This window comes from Corapipo altera, unplaced genomic scaffold, assembly GCF_003945725.1.
Source record: "Corapipo altera isolate COAL_440 unplaced genomic scaffold, ASM394572v1 112, whole genome shotgun sequence".
NCBI classification, from domain to species: Eukaryota; Metazoa; Chordata; class Aves; order Passeriformes; family Pipridae; genus Corapipo; species Corapipo altera.
This window is the reverse complement of record NW_020884899.1, coordinates 8,756,230-8,778,546: the sequence shown is the minus strand read 5'-3', so window position 1 is coordinate 8,778,546 and position 22,317 is coordinate 8,756,230. Positions and strand designations below refer to the sequence as shown.

The following is a 22,317-nucleotide window of genomic DNA, read 5'->3' as shown; positions in this document are numbered from 1 at the left end:
GATCCGTGCCAGAATCAGTGCCACCACATTAGCAGGGCTTTGTGTCCAGGCTCTCCTGCCAAGGACTAACGTGGCCACACGGCTTCCAGACCTGCCTTGGAGCTCAGAGCAAAAGCACAGCGAGTTCATGCAGCTGTCTGTGCAGACATACCCTAAATAACTTCACAGCAGCTGTATATTCTTTGGGAGTCCAGGGTTGGGTTAAAACAACACTGTGAGGTAGACTTGGTTAGATTGTTGTTTGTGTTGTTTTGTTTGTTGTCAGCTGTAGGTGAAACTGGTAATACACCACAGACTGGAGATTGTCTGTCTGTTTTACTACTTAAGCTTGCCGTCTGTTAGGGATGAAAAGTTTGACCCAAAACCTCAGAGACCAGTACTGAAATTTGCAATCTGAAACTTCTGTCATGATTATAAAACAGTGCCTGGTATGGTCAGTATAATATCCATTTAGAAGGAAAACAGAGATGTCTAAAAGGCTATGAAATCTCTCTTTTTTCCTGATTTATCATGACATTTAAATGAAGATGACATCCAAAGTTAATTCATTCAATAATACTGGGTTTACATGAATGACAATATGTGCAGTACTATTTCTTCTTATATGTCCTTGGTACTAAAAGGTACTATCTGTGTTGTCTTGACAAATTCACATAATTTACCTGGAGGCTGAATGGGAAAGGATAGATGATATAAGCTTCTGGTTAGGTTTGGCTTGGTTTTTTTCTGCTATGTGTAAGTTAAACTATTCCCTCTGGTCATTATTTCCTAAATACCAGTCACTCTGTTCTTATCCTTGTGCAGCTGCCAAACTGGGGCCTATTTAAAAGACAAGTAGATGTGGCACTTGGGGACATGGTTTAGTGAGACTTGGCAGTGCTGGCGGAACAGTTGGGCTTGATGATCTTAGAGGTCTTTTTAAATCTAAACACTTCTAAGATTCTATAATCAAGGGCAACCAAATTTATGCACTGTATTATCTAGTGAGGTGTTGAGGAGCAGCTGCAAAATGCTGCCTCTGGGTCTCTGAAGGGCCTGCTCAGAACAATGATTTATAATGTACCACAGCAGATGCATTTCTCATAGGATTAAATTGCTTTGGGAACACAGGGCTTTTTTCTTCACATTACTGGACTCTGGACCTTTCCCTCTATTTCACCTGTGATAGAAAAATATTGGAAGCTGGAAACAGGCCTTTCTCCCAGCAGAGGAAATATGCTGGGTTAGTACAGGAAAATATGGAAAACCTGTGGAATACCTGAATGATAACATTAAGTGTGTTTAGTATCCCATTTCCAAACTACCTGCAATGTCTATCTCTGTAATACAGACAATAATAAAAATACATTTCACCTCAGTGAGAACAAGCTGTTAAGCCCTTTCCTAGGATATATAATCTGCAGTCTTTATTGTGGAGAAAGTCATTCTAGAGATGTGAGAGGGGATAAATATAGATAAATATATTTACTTTCAGAGTGAAAAGCAAAACTGTACTTGGATGAAACTGGAAGAGAAGGATTAGTGAAAGGGAAGAGGAACTGGTCAGAAAACAATCTCACTTGACACCATTATACTACTTTAAATTCTCCATATTGCTATTGTATTGCAGAAGTGAAGTCAGATTACCCCAAAAGTCCTCCTTTCAGATTGCTTCAGCTTCTTATTTAAACCTTATTAAGAATTCCTCCTCCATGCCTCAGACATCTTCAGAAGTTTCTCCCCATTATCATCTGGAACATTATCAATGTTCTTAGCTGTGTTTAGGAATATTGAGTCTAATGGTCAGGTCAGACACTGTTTTCTGGTGTTTTCTTTTCCTTGAGCAACCCAGAGGTCCAAACCGCTCCAGTGAAAAATGACAGGTTGCAGTTGTGCACGTTGTAATGACAAAACTGGGCCAGCTCAGCACAAATTATTTAGGGAGTGTCAGTAGGGATGTAGTGACATGCAACAGAAATCTATGGTCACAGAGTGAATGGGTGTGGAAAGCACTGAAGTGATTTCATAATGGGTATGAACTGTTTGTGACTTGACAGAATTTTTCTGTAGTCCTCTGAGAGCTCTAAAATACTTAGTGTCTCACAAAGGAATGGGAATGACATGTGGAGCTTGAGGGGCTGGCTGGATTCCCTCTGTTTCCTTAGGAGAAAACCAGTTGAATAACTCTGACATTTTTTATAATCCAAATTTGTGCTTCAAATCCTTTTGCTCCTTTCTTAATCTAGAAACACTTCAAAGAACTGACAAAAGAGAAAATCAAGTATTATTAAGATTCTTGGCTCTTTCCACCATGTGAAGCTGCACATGCATATTTAATAGATAATCTAGTTTTGTTTGCATCCTGACCTTTCAATTTAGGAAATGCCTTCTTTTTTTTATCAGAACAGCCAAAGTCAACAAGCCAGCCTGGGTTCTGCATGAACTATACCACAATCTCCTTTATCAGACAGTGATCAAAGGTCACTGTTCATCCCTTCCAGCACTCAGAGATATATCACAGCATCCTCACATGCAGGTGACAGAACAGCCATTGGACATCAGCTCTCACTGTGTGCTGTACAAAGTCCTGCCTTGTTTACATTAGTCCATAAAAACAGATTTCCTATTGCACATGAAAAATCCTGGCAGGATTTTTCCTATACATGTCAGTTTGTCATTAATAGTTACAAGTGTTAGATGAGAAGGAAAAGATCTCAACGTTGTGGGTGAAAAATAAAACTCTTGTTATTTTATACAGCAATTTAAAAAACAATATCTCAAAATGTTGCATTTTATGACGTATTAGAAATGTAGTTTGGTTTCTTTCCTTGCATCCAGCTGTAAAATTAAACACAGTCACTGCAAGAAGTGTATTGCAGACAGTGAGATCTTAACATATTTTTGTTGCTTGAAGATCAAGAGCCGGATTTTCCACCACACCTGACACCTTTGAGCTTCCACTGTGCTCAGTAAAATAGCTTTATAGTGAGGCCTTAAAAGTTAATTCACATTTCCAGTGCTGTTTATGACTGATAATCTAAGCACACAGAAACAGCTGCAACAGTCCTGTTTGATTTTGTATTTGGGGATTTTTTGAGCTTAGACACCATTTCATTCATATCAAGATAACTAAACTAAAAAAAGCTGTTTGCTATTATTTGATTTGCAAAGGAGATGAGCCTTAGTAGCCCCTTGGATCTTCAGGAGGATTCTAGACCTCTCAACTCCTTTGAAAATCATGCTGTAATACTATGAAGCTTTTAATAATACATGACATTGGTGATCACTCCACTGACCACAAGGGCCCATGACAGTTCCTTAGCTGTGTTCAGATCAGCAGCAGCCTGTCAATGCACCAGGAGTCTGCTAAATTATTGGAGTCTGAGTAAAATCCATAAAGAGCCCAGGTGTCATTTTATTGCCTGTCTGGACTGCACACAAATATACTTGGGAAGGGGGTTCATCTCTATAAACGGGATGCCTCATGTGTATCTCACACACCCAATCCAGCTTAGTTCAGGGTGTGAGCATGAAAACCAGAGCTGTAACATATCCCTGTAAGTCAGGGCACACCATGTCATAGGGTGAAGCAGAGACAGGGATGGGTCTGGTCTTGCCACCACCACCATCACTTCTCTATTGCAGCCACGGCAGGAGATCTTGCTCTGCAGGTGTTTTTCAGGACAGAAGAAAGCAAAAGGATATTCTGGAAAGAAAAAGTCATTCAGATCCCTCTTTCTCACTGATGAAATAATTTTAGTCACACTAGAGACTAAGGGCAAAACCAAGCATGAAGCTGCAGAAAGAGCCAGAGAAAGTTTCTTATTTCTTTATTACTGTAGAGAGTCTTATTTTCCCTGTTGTAAACTGTAACTCCATAAATGGTGGCTCCATGGAAGTGAAGCAGCCCATTTTGAAAGCACAGATAGCTCAGATAAGGAAAAGTGAGATAGTCCACTGCAATACAGAGATCACCTCAGGCATATTTTTCTTCACTGTAAATGGTTTGTCCTTAAATCAAATGCCTTAATTTCTCTGCTTCCTTATCTGTAAAATGGAGATACTGCCTTCCTGCGTGAGAGGAGGTTGCATTAGTCAAGCATTTTATGATGATTAAATGGCTTGTGCTGTGGAAATGCACATTATTATCATGTTGAGACTTGCAGGCACTGACCTTGACAGAAAGGTGAGCACCAGCCTGCCTGCATGATCAACAGCATTAGGGAAGCAGCACTTCACTTTCATGATGCTCAACTGTCATATAATCATCTCTAATGTGGCTGTTGGAGGCACTTCCCAGCCTCACTGGGAGAACTTGCTTAGGAAGGTCTTTTCCACGGATGCAATTACAAAATGAGAATGGGAGGGAGGGGACGGGATGAATGAAAACAAACATCATTCTAGGAACAACTGTTGGTGGTTAATACTTGACCATTACTTCTTGACAGGATTAATGTCTTTCTAATCACACTAATCCCTTCTGATAACTTTATCCATAATCCATCTATTTCAAAGCAACATCCAGATGGCTTCTGGTGGAGAGGAAGACAAAATAAACATGCAGAATGGGGTCTTAACAGCAGCTTCTTGTATTTTCCCTTTCTGGGGATATAGGTTTTGATCTTGAGACAGGCCAAAAAATGTGCTTTTAGCAGAGAGCAAGAGAAAAAGCTAGAGAATTGCAGAGAAGATACACAGTTCTAATTTTATTTGTAAATAAAATACCTCTTTGGTACTCTTATGTTTAACTGTGACAGCCAGAACAAGTCTAGAGGTGCTCAACAGGGTTTAGCTACTTGTTTGCCTGGGACTAATTAGATTTCCAAGATATTGGAAAGAATTCCATTCCTCTTTACGTCAAAAATTACCGATGTTTTAAATAATGTAGTAACTAAATTACAGTTTTAATTAGTCCTGGAATTGATCAGGTCTTCCCCTTTCCTTTAGACTTGACAGTTTCTTTCTAAATATACGATAAGAAATGATCTCTGAACATGAAATTCCAATTTTGGGGACTTTTTTTTTTGCTAGACTAATTAAATGAGTGAGATATACTGTAATTATTCAGAAAAGCTGCAGATTGTTTTCATTCCAGTGTGTTTCACAAGAGTCTGGTAGTGGAATCCATAGGAATATATTTTTTCTGTCTTAGAAAAAGCTTGGAAAATTTTTGGGAAGCTTTTATGTAGCAAACAGTGTCTGATGAAAATTAGACTTAAAGGGAAAACCTGAACAGGATACAGTGGTCTTGATTTAAACCATCTGGAAGCTTATTCCTCCTGACTTCCCTATTCCCTAGGAAAAAAGAAAAGTAATTTTTCTTGTCATTCTTTGGCTCCATTGTGTGAATGTTAGAGCTCAGGATCAACAGTGAGAAATTCCTGTGATGTAGTTGTGTATCACTTGCCTCATACAATAACTGTGATAATCAATATGCTTCCTAATCTTTATGTCTGTTGCCCTGTTCCTTCAAACATCAAACACGTGAAGCCAAATGAAAAAGAGTTAATGAGTGATTATTGTCTCATTCTGGTTACAGGCATTTCTTTCTGAAATGATTCTGAGCAGTTGCCTGAAATGACATGACCAGTGTTACTGTCCAGCCTTTGGAGAACTGGTTCCAGTGGTCCCTTCCTAAAACTGAGCATTGCAGGCCATGGAAAACCCAGGCCTTTGTCTGACCCCAGCCCTTTGTTCACACTTCTGTCACACCAGTTACCCCACTGCACCTCCATAGTTAATTACTTTTGAGAACTTTCTCATCACAGCATGGACTGAGCATGACTTTATCTGGTGACAGGATAATCTCATTACAGATGATGATCTTGTTAATGAATATCCCCAAGACAGAGCAATCTCATTATTAGCTCCCTCAGGATTTGTCACCTAAGAGCCAAGGTGTGATTAAATTTTAGCTGAACAGCATCTTCCCAAATCTTGTGGCTGAGGTAGCAACCCTAAAGGCACATGAACCACTGGGCATATTTAATTAAGATTTTTGTCCCTAAGTACATCTGGAAACACTTCTCAGGTGAGAAGTCAAGACAGGGTTCACCCCCCTGTTGTTCTACAGAACAAACACAATACAGTGGCAACAGGAACAGTGTGGCTTCACCAAACTGGGAGTGGCTTCACCAAACTGGGAGTGGCTTCAGGGCAGTACCAAAAAGGGAAGTGAGCTGTTTGTCCCCTCAGCAGTACCCTCTCCAAGGGATCACTCTGCTTGGTGTCCTGTCTACAAGTCACAGATCTGCTGGTCAACACTCAGGCCTTTGTACCACCAGCATCACTGCCCTGAATAATGGATCTGTAAAGAACACTGAAAATTATTACCATGAAAAACAGCCAGCTAGTTGAAAATCGACCTGATTTTAATCTTTATTTCTTTTTTTTGTTCCTGGGAAGGTTAGGGTGGAGGTGGAACAGTGCTAAAATCAAGTACAATATAGGTATCTAGTCTGGGCAGCAACGAATTGGCTGAATGGCCTGTGAAACCTCAGCCTGCAAGAACAGATCAGTCCTAGAAATCCAATAACACAGAGGCTTTTTAACAGGAAACTGATACATTATTTTGAGATAAATGTATTTCACTCAACTTTTTTATCAAAAAAATGTTTTACAATATTTACTCTTCTGTATGGACTGATCCAAGGAACTGAGTAGCATTCCTACTACTGTATTTTTAATATGTAGTCCTGTGTTTGTACACAGTGCTTTACAGACACACAGAAATGCACAATTTTTCTCAAATACAATGATAAATGAGAGCAAAACAACAAGGTTACAAGAGTGAGAGTTACTCAGATGCTTACTTTCTGAATGATCCATTTTCTGAATGATCCAAACTACAGTGCAGCCGTGCTCCTACAGTGTTAACAAAACCCATGCTGGATGAGAGATTGGCAGTGCAGAAAAGCAATACATTTTCTTAATTAATCTAGTGGATAGCAGGAACCTGAACACTAAATCCACCCATTTGATTTCATTAAATCTACTATAAAGGTTAAGCTGCACTTTAGCATTGGCTCCAGACAACCTCCCTCAGCAGAGTGAGGTCAAGGAGATCTCATTCAAGGAGGTGCAGCTTAGTAAATGTTTATGAGAAAAGGCCTGATAAATGGGTCTATTTTGATGAGAAAACTGGACAGTGGGGCACACCAAATAGTAAATGCAGCATTTTACTTCACCTGAGATGCATGCTTTGGAGAGTTCATAGAGTATTGTTCTAAGTTAAATCTCAATTTAAAGCCCCCTGGTAAAGCAAAAATAAATTGTGCTTTGAATTGATTTAGAAAGACAAAAAAGGTATTCTTTTAGGTAAAGAAAGGACTATGTGACAAAACTGCTCCTTGGTGTTTTTAATTTTGAAGTTGCGGTCCTACCTCACTCACACACAAAGGGGTGAGGAGGTTGATCAGATTTCCCTCAGAGGTCCCTTCAAACCTGAATTATTGTATGATTCTATAAAATTATATGTAGAGTTTCATACCTGGGTTTTTCTGACTGACTGTTGCCACTGTTCCTGTGAACTGAGCCATTACATATGTAGCTCCTATAAAACTGTCCCTCGAATTTCAGGGAACAGCCAGCAGGATTTAATCCCCACGTGTGCAGCCTGAGCTTGCAACTTCCTTCAAGTAACCCGGAATTCACATGGCAACTGAGAAACACCCCTTTAGATGCAGAGGATACAGTTTAGTGTTCCTGGCAAGCTTCTAAAAGCACTGATGTGTAGGCAATCCTAAGAGAAGCAGGTAGACTGGAATAATTAGGAAATTAGGTTTTCAGCTGCATTAATGTGATGCACAAGATACAATTTGTGTTGTGTTCCCTTTCCACAGCTTGATGTCTGGGCTGGCAGCCCTGGATGCCAAGACTTCCAGTCGATTAGGGATCATAACCGTCACTTACTACCTGTGGACAACGTTTGTGGCTGTGATTGTGGGAATAATTATGGTGTCCATTATCCATCCTGGTGGAGCAGCACAGAAGGAGAGCACTGAGGAGGGCGGGAAGCCCATCATGAGCTCTGCAGATGCTCTGCTGGACTTAATCCGGTAACGACGTTCATTCTTTCCGCTTTCTGAACAGAACATTTTGTACATAACTGCATGAGGGTGGCCTGAGAATAAGATCTGAATTTAAAGATGAACATTTTGCTTAAATTTAGAAAACAGTAAATGTCAGAAGATGATTTTCAGGTTATCAGATGTTTATACTGGCTGTTTCTAGTAAAATTTAAATGAATGGCCACCAACTAACAACACTGGAGCAGGTTTTTTATACTCCACAGAATTCCATGTAGCCTGTGGACCTCCCCATCAAATCTATTATTAACATCAGAAGAGTGGTTAATTTAAATAAGGCCAGAAGGTTATAACAGACAAAACCTTAAATATAAAGGCTGAAATCCACATTTTTCAGAAAATAATTCTTAAAAGTGCTTTTACAACTGCTCGTAGCAACTCCCAGATAAAGGACGTGATTAGAAAGACCCTGTTGTGTATTACTTGTTTTGCTTTGTGGCTTTTTCTTATTTTACTTTGGCAAAAGGGATGGTTGTTCTTTTAGAGCAGCGTGAGGGCACTGCTGGATTTTGGCAGAATATCCCTCTTTGTCCCAACATTCCAGGTGCCAGTGGGATTAATTTCCTGACTGAACACAGTCTGTGCCTCAGATTTATTTTGCTCGTGCAGAAAGACCAAGTTTGCCTTTGTTTGGTAGTTCCTCAAGTCAGTGATCTCGTACTACAGTGGGCAAGGGCTTCTAGGCCAAGGGTGTGTCTGAACCACAAAGAATTCTCTTGGGAGCTCAACTTACTGAAATTAAAAATATTGCACAGTTTGTCTTTCAAAAGCCCAAATTCCTGACCCTGACAGCATGTCAGCACACAAATACTTTAATTAGATTTACAAGGACCTCAAATTAGAAGGAACTGTGAGAAAATGCTTATAACAATGAGAGTTTTTTCTCCTCCAGGTTGCATTTAGCCAGGCCACCTGTATTTTATCAATATCTAACTGTGAATGGGCCAAATGATTTTGACCATGAAGCAGCAGCTGAGAGCACCCTCTTTTGTAGCTGTCCAAAAAACCACCATTTTCATCTGCAATGGGAAGATGCCCCTTCATGGCATCTGTATCTCCCCAGTGACTTTGCCATGATGGAAATGTGCAGTGGAATTCACACATGTCTGTCTGTGACATCATGTTAAGTCACATTATTCTGTTCCTTCTGCATACAGGACTGTAATTCCTGCACCAAGAGGAAGGCCCTGAGCAAGTTACTGGAGCTTTGAATCCCTTAGTATGACAGAGTAGCATAAGTAAAAGAGAATCTAAGAAAAATGTAACCTTAATGATTGTCTTCATAGTGGCAGTGTTTGGAGACCATTTCTGGTGTGCTGAGCTAAGTCCTTGGTCCTGGACAAGTAAAGGCACAGTGGGACACATGTTGCAATGTCACATCCAAACTGACCTTACAGCTCTGTTTGGGAAGGGTCTCCCTCACCACAGGTTCCCATTCCCTTTCTCACACCAGCCCAGTTGCCTTTTGGGAGTCAGAGATGAGTCAGGAAGAAAGTAATTTGGGTTTTTAAAATCTAAATTAAATTCTATAGTATTGTATTTGTGTAAAACCAAATCTGTGACTGGAACCCAGGATCTATATTATAATCTCATCTCTCACATCTGTCTGGCTCATCCCTGTACATTAAGGGTGGTGGTGAGATCTGAGAACACTTTGTTCCACTGAGCCTCACTGCAGGTAACACACCATGTCCTGATCTAAACATTTCCAGTCATCATCTGTAATTTCACTTCCTACAACATTTACTTGAGCAAATGTGTATGAGCTTGCATACACATTTCAGGTATTCAAGTGTCCAATCAGGCATGTGCTTTTTAGTCTGCAAAACCTTAAATTCTTCCCTGGTTTGGGCAGGTGTCAACAGTGACAGGTCAACAAGCCACTGTCATCAGCAAAGGTTAAAAAGACAGAATAAAGCTCACTGTCCTTTTGCCGTGCTCAGCAGCTGTCACAGCTGCAATCCTTCCACCCCCAGTGCACAAACGGATGGTTTTTATTCCTCCACGACAGAAATAACCACATTTACTAAATAAAAAAATAATAACAACACAAATGTGGGGAATGGGCTTTCAGCCTAGGCAAACACTAGGGGTGAAATTCTGGCTCTGCTGAAGTCAGTTGCAAAACTCTTAAATATCTCTGTGGAAGTCTGGATTAAATGTAGTGATGTATCTGCTGGTTTGAGCTGGAAAAGCTGATCCTTTAGCTCAATGGTAAATCACTTCCATTCACAGGCCCAGATTGGCTTATCTTCTCAATTCAGTAATTTCCTCTCGATTTATCAATTGCACATGTGCCCAGAAGTTTACACAGGACACATCTGCTATTCTGCAAATGAAGAACGCTAAGTGTACAAGTGGAGAGATGATACATGTGACAGAATTGTGAGGGTTACTTCAAAAGCAGGAATCTTGGCACAGGGATATATTTATTCACCCTCACTGATTTCAGATTTTAAGGCACTTTGAAACGATGAAATACATTATTATTTCCTGTGATATTATATATGACATTGTCAGGTCTGGAACTTTTGGCAGGAATGATGTTGCTAGAAATTGAATTTCTTGAATTTCTGAGCGAGGATTTTGCTTTTAGACATGGTTTTAATCAGAAATTAAAGAATCTACTAACTCAGCAATAAATACAACAACAACAACAAACTAGTGCAGACCCTCATGGTTATCCTCAGCACCTGCAACACTAATCAAGAAGCACATTATTATTATTATGCATTATTTTGCAGATGGTGCTTCCCCTGTATATTTGTCCATTATGTTAAAAAACCACAAACCATCAATAAACCCTGTAGTCTATATGACTTGAGGAGGACATCACAGTGACACTGTGCTGCATAACTCTGAAATGGCTTTAAACCTCACACCAACCAGGAAATACAGAATCTCATCAACATTCTGAATTTCATGCCTCAAAAATTGTATCCACAGGTCAACCATTTCTTTTTCCACTCTGAACAGCAGCACTTGAAAAACTTCCTGTCTAAAGGGAACCCCCAGAGCCTGGGGACAAGACCTATGGATGTGACCCTGCCCCTATAGAGGCCACTGACTGCAGCACAAGTGTTCTCAACATTCAATTAGTATTGATACCTAAAATCTTTACCATTGCTTTGGCCTTAAATGTCTGAATTCTTGCTCTAATTCGATCCACCTTTAAACCAAACACACGTTCTGCTGGCTGTGGAAGATGGTTCACCTTTGTACCTGTGCAGGAGGTGCTGCTCTGAGGATGCTTCTCTTTAGCTGCCACTTTGTTCCTACGCTGAGCCAGATGTCAAAAACTTCCCTAATTTTATTCAAGGCTCCAGGTGCGAGCACTGCAAGGCCTATGAAAGTATATTTTCACTCATATTTAAAGCTACAAATCCTCAGGCTAAGGATCATCTTGTTCTCTTTAGGCACCTGGTGCTTTATGAATTTTTATGGATTTATTCTCCTGATGTGCAATATTTTGTGTGAGGTAGGCAAGGGCCATTTTCCTTTCCTAGCTAGAGAAAAAAAAAACATATGGAAAAGAAATTACCTCACTGAGGAGTGTTCAGAGAAATTTGTGGGGCCAGAGGAAATATTCCCAGCTCATTCAGGACCTAGTAGGGGTCTTGTTCTAGGACTGTGGCTTTTGGGGCACCTCAACAGCAATAGCAGTGAATCAACACACATCTTTACCTTCTTTCTCATGTGTGAATTATTGACATTAACTTTGTACTATGTCCCCCAAAAACAGAAGAGTGAAATGTTAGTAGCCTCTTGTGAGTTAAGAAATTAAGAAAGGCAAGATACCTTTTTTTTTTTAAAGTAATTCAAACTTTGAGTGTTTTATTGAATAGGACAAAAAGGGATATACTTACAGGAATAGCGTTCAATTTAAAATATTAGGTTTGTCTAGTTCTGTAGCATATATTCACCTGACTAGGAGAATAGAAAATGCCTATCATTTGGGGAAAAACATTTGTAAAACCAGATCTATGAGTCAGGGCCACACTGTTCACATTAGCAGTTAATACTTCCATAACATCTGCTACCTTTGATTTAGAAGGGGAAGTCCTGCTGCAACTGAAATCAGGCCACCTGCATTTGTCACCAAGGGAAACAAAATTGGGCTTATGAGATAAAACAAGCAAGCAAACACCATAAACACTCACGTGAGGAAAGAGATCCCAGGAAAACTGGGGTTCCCAGCCCTGCTGACTGCAAATCTGGGCACCAACAGGTGCAAGGTTAACACACACCTTTAGTTCTTCTCCAGTCTAACAGCACGACCTCACAAGCTTATTCAGTTCAAAAGCTCCAAATAGAACAATTCAGTGAATTCAGTCAGGATCAAATCCCACCTTAACCCAAGGCAAATACATTTGTACATTTCTGAAATTCATTGGAAGGAGAAGTCAGAGCCTTTTATCACTGAATATTCAGGATTGCATCCAATTTAATAGCAGGTACCCAGAAACTCAATCTGGCTTAACCAAGAGAGGTTTTATTTTTATACCATTAAGAGTAAGAAGAGGATATAAACACTGTAGAGGATTTATGCTTTCATGGGAATCCTGAGCACTCTTTAAAATCACTTCCTTTCCCTTTTCTCAAGCTAAGGGCTATATTCTATTTTATTGAAAACGTGTTTCTTGAAAATGGGGCAGGAGAAAACCAGTATCTGCTGTAGTTTGGAAAAAGTCCAGGCTGTGCAGTACAAGAAATCACATTTTAAAATGTTTACAACTGAAGACTGCATTGTATGTACACACAATAAGATATTTAAAAGTGCATTAAATAACCTATACTTTTTGAAATAACTATGCTGTACATCAATGTGTCTTTTGCCAAAAGTCACTGTGTGCTATGACAGAAATATTTCTCTGTCCCTTATGGCAAACTACCATTTTTCACTCATTTCAGACTGCCAGTTTTCTCTTGTCTCCCCAAACCAGGCTGGTGCCAGCACTGCTCTGCACTGTGACCAGGTGTTCACTTCTGGTTAATTTTTCAATTTGCACAAGAGCCTGAACCTCAAGTAGTTACAAAATGACTCTGAAGCCTCTAAATGTGTGGTTCCCATTTGGCACAAAAGGAAACCAAGATGGAAAAAAGATCATTCCATGATAAAAACAATACTGGGAGATGGACTACGAAGCAGATTTTGCTTTCTGGTCAGGAGGTCTTTGTCCCAGAGGGAGAGTGCACAGGGCCAGGAGTTAAAACTGCATTAGGAAAGCTTCAGCCTTGAAGGGGAATAAATCATCCATCCTCCTGACAATTGGTCTGGACATCTTCCAGTGTAAACGTACACTTTTTATGAGATAACTTTGCCTTGCTGAAACCATGGTGGAAATGCTTGGGCCTGTCATGTTACCTTTGATGTGATTCAGCCTTTTCAACATTCCTGAAGATGTGAGGTATTTGTGCTTCCAGTCCAAAGAATGATTTTCTTAGAAAGCCATAGCCCTGCTGGGGCTGTGTCAGGACCTTTTCTTTTAGAAGAAGCAGGGTAAGGAAGTTCACCCTCTCTTACTGTACTAAAATGCCATGCAGCCCTCAGGACAGATAAAAATTTCATGTGTTTGGCAAATTATTCCACAATTTGAGTTCTGCTCTGATCTTCAAAAAAGACGAGCAAGACAAAATGGCTTAGACCTGATTAGTGATTTTTTTTATGATTATCACCATAATGAGGATTTAAATGCCTCATTGATTCTGCAAAAGCCTTCTTTGGTTCTTTTAGCAGGAGGTAGCGTGATTGATACTGTGAAATGAGATGAGGCACTAGAGGTGACTTCTGATGTGCATGATGCTTTCTCCCATGGCCCTGTGACAGGTCATTTGTTCAGTCCTGCTGGATTAAATGTTGCCCTCTCTTTCAGGAGTGCAAACCCTGCTAGAGCCCCCTGACAGCAGCAGGAAGGTGTTTCTGTATGACTAAGGACAGGATTTGGGGCTCCTGTGTAACACTAGTCAGGGTTCTACACAGCTGATCATGAAATCATGTAGAGGACATCAAAAGTAAATGAATTTTTGAGATTAGGATAATGCCACTGCGGAGGACCTCAGACTATAGTAAATAGGAACCACAGTGCTGTTCATTCGTGGAAAAACCTCGAAACTTTACAGTTGTCATGTGAAGCTCTTCAGACTCCATTTTTACTCTCTCTGTACCCTTGCTGTACAGAGTGATGGGGTAAGGTCTCAAAAGCTTAGATATTAGGATACTGTCAAATTCTCAACCTTAAAACAATGTTCCTGCAAGCTCAGCTACGCTTGTTCAAACTTGAGAGCAGTGTCCAAAGCTGCTTTATGCCCAGTGCAAATATAGGCCAATAAATATTATGAGGACACGTATGTAGCAAAGACCCAGTCTGGTGGCTTTAATTCCACAGCGTGAGAGACTGCAGCCAGACTGTCTGGTGTGCCAGGGATTAGGTGCTGATAACATCAGAGTCTGAGAGCAAAACCAGATTGCTCTGCAGAGCACAGAGTATGCCAGAGGGAAGGGGTGTTCTGAGGCAAGGAAACAACATCTGCCATACCTGGGGCTGCTCTTAGAGCCACTGGCCTAATTTCTCACTGAAAAGATCTGCTAAAGCTGAATGCTCTGAGTTAACAGATGTTGTAGTCAGGACTCAATGAATGTTTCAGATACTCAGTAGTATTACTGCAACCAGAATTCGGTCTGTTATTTCTAATAGAAGTTATCCAGGAGATGTCAAACAGACACCACTGTAGTACCAGTAGCTGCAGGCTAATGTTCTGTGGACAATTCAGCCAACAGTGTCCCAGGAACACAGGTAACAGTGCTGGTGTTTCTGTCTCTACTGTAGTTCTCAGAGCCAGCCACCTTGTGAAGAGAACAAGAGGGCTCCCAGGTCCTGGGGGCAGTGCAAAGGCATGGCCTGAGCTGAGAAGTGACTTCCTAGCACCATTCAGCTTCCTAAAGCAGCTGAAATTTAGAGGAGTAGAAATGGTCGACTGTGTTAATTCATAGGTTAGTTGTGGCAGACAATGGGAAAGGAAAGAGGACCTCCTGTTTTTGGCAGTGTAAGGTACTAGGTAGTCCTGTCTCTAATGGGAAGCTGCACCCTCAGACCTGCTGCTCAGACCAGGTGCTGTCTGTACTTGATACAAGTCTTTAGGATTTTCTCAAAATCCATGGCTCCAAATTGCAGAACGCACATTGCCATAGCGGTTCCATATTCCATACACATACACATTTCTGACTGGACACATCTCCATCTGAATCCTCTTATCCCATAGAGAACTAGGGAAGGCCTCCAAGATTTGCTGGTGGAAGGACGAGGCTGTGCACGCTGGCAGGCTGTGCTCAAAGACAGTGATTAGTAGGTCACTGAGCTCGTGTGCTGCTGCCACAGCAGATGCAGGGCAGGCACCCACCCCGTGCCAGCTGGGGCTCAGCAGCTCAGGTCTGGAGAAGGTTCAGTGACCTGATACTGAAGTTTCATGCACATTCACCCTTCAGCCTGTGTTGAACACTTCTGCTCTGTCTGGCAGAGCTCCTGAAGCAGAAGATGCTCTGGGAAATGTTATTCCTCAGGGCAGGCACTATTTAGCTGTTAATTTTTTATATAACCAGAAAGCTTATGTCTCAATTTCTGTTTTACAACCATATCCTTGTCTCAGACCTAAATTTATCTATGTTTTAAATCATCCTCACTCACTGTTATGCACTAGATTTAATTCCCTACTATTATGTGAAATTACTTCTGCTAGGAATGCTGAACTGTGCCACTGAGGTTAGAGACAATGTTGCCTGTACTAGAGAAATGAATCCCAGATCACTCTAAGTATCCTGCACTATTATTCTGTGTTCAGTGTAAGCAATCTGAAAGTAATGCTGGAACTTTAGAAGTGTTTTGTCTGCTTGGCTTTCCTAATTGAATAAACACAACAGCATTTATAGGTGGTGACAGCAGTGATTAGCTCAGCTTGAATTATTGCTTTATAAGTGCTGGCAATGTCTTTAATTCAGCACAGGTCAGTGATAAACACGGGGCCTGTTCTGAGGAGAGACGTGGCCTCACTTCATGATCCTGGTACCAGATCCATGTGGGTAGATTTTTACCTTATCCAGAGTAGCAGCAAAACTGCCAATCTTGGCCCAAATGGGCCAAATCATCCCCCAGCTCTAGGTGACAGTTTGATACTTTCTTCTCATTATCGTAGTTCATTAAAGTTCTCATCTACCAATTGCTCTCTTAAATTTTTTTAATTAACAAAACTTAATTTTGGCTAATACTAGATTTTCTCAATCCAAGTAAACCAGCTTAAAATAAAAAATAAGCCGAGGCCCTGGCAAAAACATTCAGGTCAGCCTTTCACTGGATAAATTGTGTAATTTTGGTAAGGCTGGAATCAAAGACTGGATCACAGTGCATAATATATTAAAAAATATTGGGAGAATTCCAGTATCTAGTATTAAGTGGGTAGTTGTAATTCCTGCAGGATAAAGAATGATAAAGAAACAAAATGCTTTAATCCTCTACAAATTTGTCTAACATTTAATCTAGCTACTAACCATATGATATTTCCTTTCTCGAGCAGTCTTAATTGTTTATAATTCTACTAATTAGGACTGTGAGGGATAAAGTGGAAATCATCAGCAATTAAATTCATGTTTCTGTGTAAAGCCAGGGTTCCTACGTGAGGTGCATGTTCAGAGTTGTGCAGGACTCCTCAGGGTGGATCTGTTCTTTCAGAACATTTCACATTCACAAACAGCTCAGGGCACAACCACCACACTGTGCACTCCTGTAGCACCTTTCCGCCCATCACCTCAAATCACAAAACAAAGATGATTTAGTATTAATGAAGCCTTTAACAGTCTGGAAGCAGAATTCCCTTATGCAGCATAATAAAGCAGTAAGCATCTTTTCTCTCCAGTGCTTCCCCTGCCTACAAACATCCCCTCCATCCTCCCTGGTCCAGCTCCATCCAGCTGTTCTTCACTCAGCCCCCTGTGTCAGCCAAGCCCCCAGGGCTCAGGCAGAAGTTCTGCCCTGATAGGAAAGTGAAGCACAGCTGATTGTTGTCTGTGTCCTGCTTTGGCTGCAGATTCAACATCTGAACCAGAGAATCACCAGCTTTGTGGAGGGTTTGCAGAGCCAACCTCACGCTTTGTGCAGTTGTTTCCAGGGTGGAAGCTGTGAATATTATCCCCCAGGAATGCCAGGTCTGCCTGCCAGGGGCTGCTAATCTGACCTGCCTCACCTGCCTCAGGTGAGGAAAGGTCAGGACAGTTAAAGAATATTTACTAAAGTGCTGCTCATCAACCTCATCTCTTGCCTGTCAGTGACTGCTCTGTGTAACACCAGTTCACCCAAAGCACCGGCCTTACCAAAATGACACGATGCCTTTTTGTGGCTCATCTGCTCTCACACAGCAGGCCAACAAAACCACCTCATCTCAGTCTTCTGTTTCAATCATTAGACAGTACTACTACTCTTCAATTAAAATTCTTCTCCCTCTAATTTAACCTAAAAAGGATAATTAATTATCTCTTTGTAGCAATTGCTCTCAGTGCCTGATGCTACTGATGCAGCATCTACCTCATACTTTTAAGTGTGACCATAATGTCATATAATGATCACTTAAAATAGAAAAAAAAATTGTTTTTTCTAAGCCAGGGTTGCACAGTGACTCCATTAGCACAAAGTATGTGCTGCTGCTGGAAAGAGGAAAGCAGCTCTGGGAAATGCCTCCATCCAGCCTGCATTTAGCTGGATATGTACATAGCAACTCTCTTTGGAATAAGAATAGGCTTTTCACATATATTTAAGTATTACCCTGTTTTGAGGCTTAAGCAGGACTTTGAATTAAAAGTAATTTTGTTGGACAATTCAGGAGTTTCTCCTGTCATATATATATGAAAGCAGATAATTAGGTCATAGGCTGTCACTGTCTTCTGCCCTCAGGCTCAGAAGCTTAGAGCTGGATATAAATCAGTCCTGAAAATGATCCTATTAGAATCATCACACAAATCTTGATTCCCAAATGCTGTATGGAAATATATGACTTTTTACATTTTTTGCTCAATTATATTTTGATTCCCCTTTGAAGCCTGTAGAGGGTGTGCTCTCCATTTCAAATTAGGATCAAATGTCTTTCTGCAAAGTAGTAATCTGGATCACACTGAAGTTATAAACTAGCTCCAGATATTATTGGCTGAAATGTTACCAACTAAGATACAGTCAGAAAAGGTGACAAAAAGAGTCCCTTTTGGAATTAAAAGTCCATCTGTCTCACTGCACATCTCACAGCATTTGCTCATTGTCTTCATCTGTAGCTCAGCAAAAATGAGCTGTTGGCCTCATTCAGGCTCTTGTTCTGAAGCCTCAGAACCACATTAAAGTAAAATGTAGCAGAGAGAGAGAGACTGTGCAGCTCTAATCTCAACTCTTTCAATGAGATTCTCTTTTTGAAAAGCAAACTGTTCTTGACCAAACCACTGCAAAGTTTACACTACTTACAATTCCAGTGATGAAAATGTATCAGGGGTACTACAGTTTATGCATTAACTCACAGGAGTGCTCAGAAGTCCTAAAGTAGATTGTAGCACCCAGGGGTCTCAGGAATACATCCCTGAACACTGACTGTGTCTTGAACAGCTCATTATCTAACTAGGGAAGACAAACTATGGAATAAAGAAATATTCCATGCTCCAGTTAGTAGATGGGGGAGGGAATGACAGCGATTATGTTGCCCCAGTTACAAAATGGAGATTATGGCAGTCAGAAACTGAAGTTGGAGCTCCTGGGTCTCTGTGCAGGTATTCAGAAGCAAGTCCCAAAACTTCAGTTCTGAGGAACTGCCTCTGTTGAGCCTTGCTCAGTCAGGCACAGCTGGATGGCACTCTGAGGGGAAGAGAGGGGCAGGGCTCTCCACCCTGGCTCTCTGGGAGGGTAAAGAACTGATTTATTGTGGGACACCCAAGACACAGGAAACAGAAGCTGGTTTCAGTTCTATAGAAATTATTCTTCTATTTGTTCATTTTTAGGAACATGTTTCCAGCCAATCTTGTTGAGGCCACATTCAAGCAGGTAAGTAGTTATATTCCTTTTCCTGATGAAAGATGAGCCATCATCATATGGAACATGTATCTTTGTGAACACGATCCAGATACAGACGTGGTACATTGCTTCAGATACTGTGAGCACTCTCAGCAGTTAATGGGTCCCTTTCCACAGCCTCAGCAGCCATGGTGTCCCAAGGCAAAATAAAGAAGCATCAAACTGTCCCTAGTGTGACCAGAGAGGTGACATGCACATCTGTGTCAGCTCCACCTCCACCTGAGGAGAGCTGGAGTCTCTTTAAGAGCTCCCAGTAACACCACACAAAGGAAGAACGGGATACCATGTTCAATTAAAGCAACAAAATAATGTGTTTGTGAATAATCTAATTACTCATTGGAATTTGGCCACAAAACCTCATCTAAACGTTCTGAGTGAGCAAGAGGCATGGCTGTAGTTATTTCACTGGAGGGAATATTTCATGGGAACCTTACCTCTGGGGAGACAGAGAGGAGGGCACTCTAGGGAGTCATTCCCAGTTCTGTCTTCTATGAATGTACCTCTGTCAGGAGACAATGTGTTTGCTGCACAAGGGTCTGATTAGAGGAAACTCTGATTTTGTTATGCTTTTCCAAAAAATTCAACTACTTTTACAGATTTTTAGCAGCACAGGGACAGGAGCTGTCATTCTTTTCATGCTTGTCCCTTTAACATGCAGCCTTGTTGAAACAGAGCACTTAGGAGATCTCACTAAACTATTAATTCCTGCTGGGATACTAGAATAAAAACGCCTTTGTTTTGTTTCAGTATCGCACCAGGAGCATTCCCATCGTTAAATCCAACAAAGCCTCATCTGAAAGCACCACTCGTCGCATTATAATATATGGAGTCCAGGATGAGAATGGATCCAACATCCAGAACTTTGCCTTGGATATCACTCCCCCTCCTGAAGTGATTTACAAATCAGAGCCAGGCACGAGTGATGGCATGAATGTGCTGGGGATTGTGATATTCTCTGCCACCATGGGTAGGTTTCAGATACGTTTGGTTTGTAAGAATCCAAGTATCCATTTAAGAGAAAAGCAGTGGGGTTGGGTTGCTTGGTTTATTGATTCAGCTTTTTAACTGTTTCTATCTAAACTTTGTGAGGGAGAAGGGCAAGACTGCTACAGAGCTGTTTCCCCAACCTTTCAAAGATAAATTTTCAAAATCCATGCAGTTCTGTGCATACACTTGCATTCTTTTTGGTTTATTTTTTTTTCTCCATTATTTTGAGCTTTTATTTATGAACCATTTTTTGCTGGTTGTAAGAAGCACTAATACAGGAGGCAGGACTACACCAGGTCAGAGCCACGACCCCTTTGCCAGCATTCTGGTCCACTCTCTGGACAGTAGAAAAATCCCAGAGTTTCAAGAAATTCTGCACTAAACAACTCCACAGCAGACTTTCTTTCCAAAGCCTGAGAAGTTCATACACTTCTAATGCCCAGAGTGTTGTTTTATAAGAATAAAGAACTTCCCACACTGCTCTTGGTTAGGAGGGCATCAGGCTGAGACACCCCTGGCTCCCCTCTCCTGGCTGGATATTTTATGAGTTTTAAATCTGTGGATCTTCTTTTTTTTTTTTTTTTGATTAAAACTTCATTTTATTTTTGCTCTCCTGCAATGCTGAGGGTTATATACCATCTAGTAGTTTGTCACAGTGGACTGTAAGAGCTTCTGTGTGGCTTATTTATTCAGTTCAACTTTCTGGAGGAACTCATTGGTGCCATATGTGTTATATTATGTTTGTGGATTTGGAAGAAGAAATTTAAACAAACATGTCCTAGTTAATCATAAAGTTCTGATGATTTTTATAAGAAAATGCTGATCAGATTTTCCTTACATAAATTTATTCTTGGAATTTAATCTCTGGTCAGCAGAGGTAGTTCCATAAAACATCTTTGCCTGGATTTATTATATTATGGTTCAGAGCAGCACAAGGGGTCAAGATTCAAGCCTTGAATTAGCAGATTTGTCTCTGGTTTTATAGTTTCTCCAGTGGGTGGTATTCCATACACAACCCTGCTGGAAACTGGCTGTCTCCCAGTTTGTAGTATTTTTTAGTGCAATGGCACCACAAACACTATTCCAGTCCAAATGTGTTGGATATGAATGAATTAATTACATGTACTTATTAGGATCAAGGGCAATTTTATACTTCTGAGCACAGAAGATCATTCATTGTCTTCCCAGAACTGAATGTGTGACTTTTACCATGTCCCCCAGTCTTGCTGGCCTGGGGCACCAGAAATGGAAGCTGAGATCTGGTTTCTTCCTGGTTGATGTACAAAAACTATAGTACCACTTCTGTCACCTACATCATGGTCCTGCTGGGTCACCTGGGACAGTGACAGCCACCAACAAACCTGAGACACCAAACCCTCAAACCCTGGGACTCTTCCAGTCTGTCATCTTGAACAAAGGATGCAGCCAAGCATTTATCACTGTCCTCAGCTTTCTGGACCCCTCCCCAAAATGGAAGCAATAAGACAGAGGACATGTGGCTTCAATCTCTATGAAAGAAGAGCATCCTTCCAAAGCTTTTATTTATTGCAAAAAAATTATACAGGCCTTGGTGCTTTGCAGAAGTTTTGCCCATTTTGGCTGAGTCTTATTTGCACAAAGGTTTTTTTATACCAGAGAAAAACAGCACTAAGCTGGGTCTGAGTTCTTATTACAGCTTCCTTAAGGTCCTTGAACAGCATAAAGAGACAAGAATTTAGACTTGAGCTAACTATCTTTTCCTGAAGCAGGAGGTGAATTGCTTAGTAATCTCAGTCCAGGAGTAAATCTTGTGTGTGAATGACTGGACTTCTTTGTTGGGCATGCATTAAAATGGGAAATCTTGGACAGGCAGAGTGTAAAGCCCTGCTGCTGACTCAGCTGTGATTAGCTACACTACCTCTCCTCACACAGTGTGCAGGGATTGCTGTCAGAGATGATGACAGTAGCTAAGCACTGAGACATCTGATCTTTTTTTTCTTGGTGGAGCACATATTATTGATTCGTGACAAGGAAAATGTTTGCACTGAAAAGTACCCTGGGACATCAGTGATGCAGACAGGAGGCCTCAGTCCTTCCCACTTCTCTGTCCCCCACATGCCTAGGTAGGATAGTGTTTTAAAGAGCAAATCACAGTCATTCCTGTCAAAGAAGACATTTCTTTTTTTTTTTTTTTT

At 40.9% G+C, this 22,317-nt stretch overlaps 1 protein-coding gene across 1 annotated transcript in view; it reads left to right on the top strand.

Moving 5' to 3' along the window:
* Nucleotides 1-22,317, top strand: part of SLC1A7 (solute carrier family 1 member 7) — a 47,671-nt gene that overhangs the window by 6,797 nt on the left and 18,557 nt on the right. Inside the window, exons 3-5 of the mRNA XM_027649277.1 lie at nt 7,821-8,036; nt 19,084-19,126; nt 19,904-20,123. Coding sequence (XP_027505078.1) covers nt 7,821-8,036; nt 19,084-19,126; nt 19,904-20,123 — 479 coding nt within the window. The remainder of the gene's footprint in view (nt 1-7,820; nt 8,037-19,083; nt 19,127-19,903; nt 20,124-22,317) is intronic.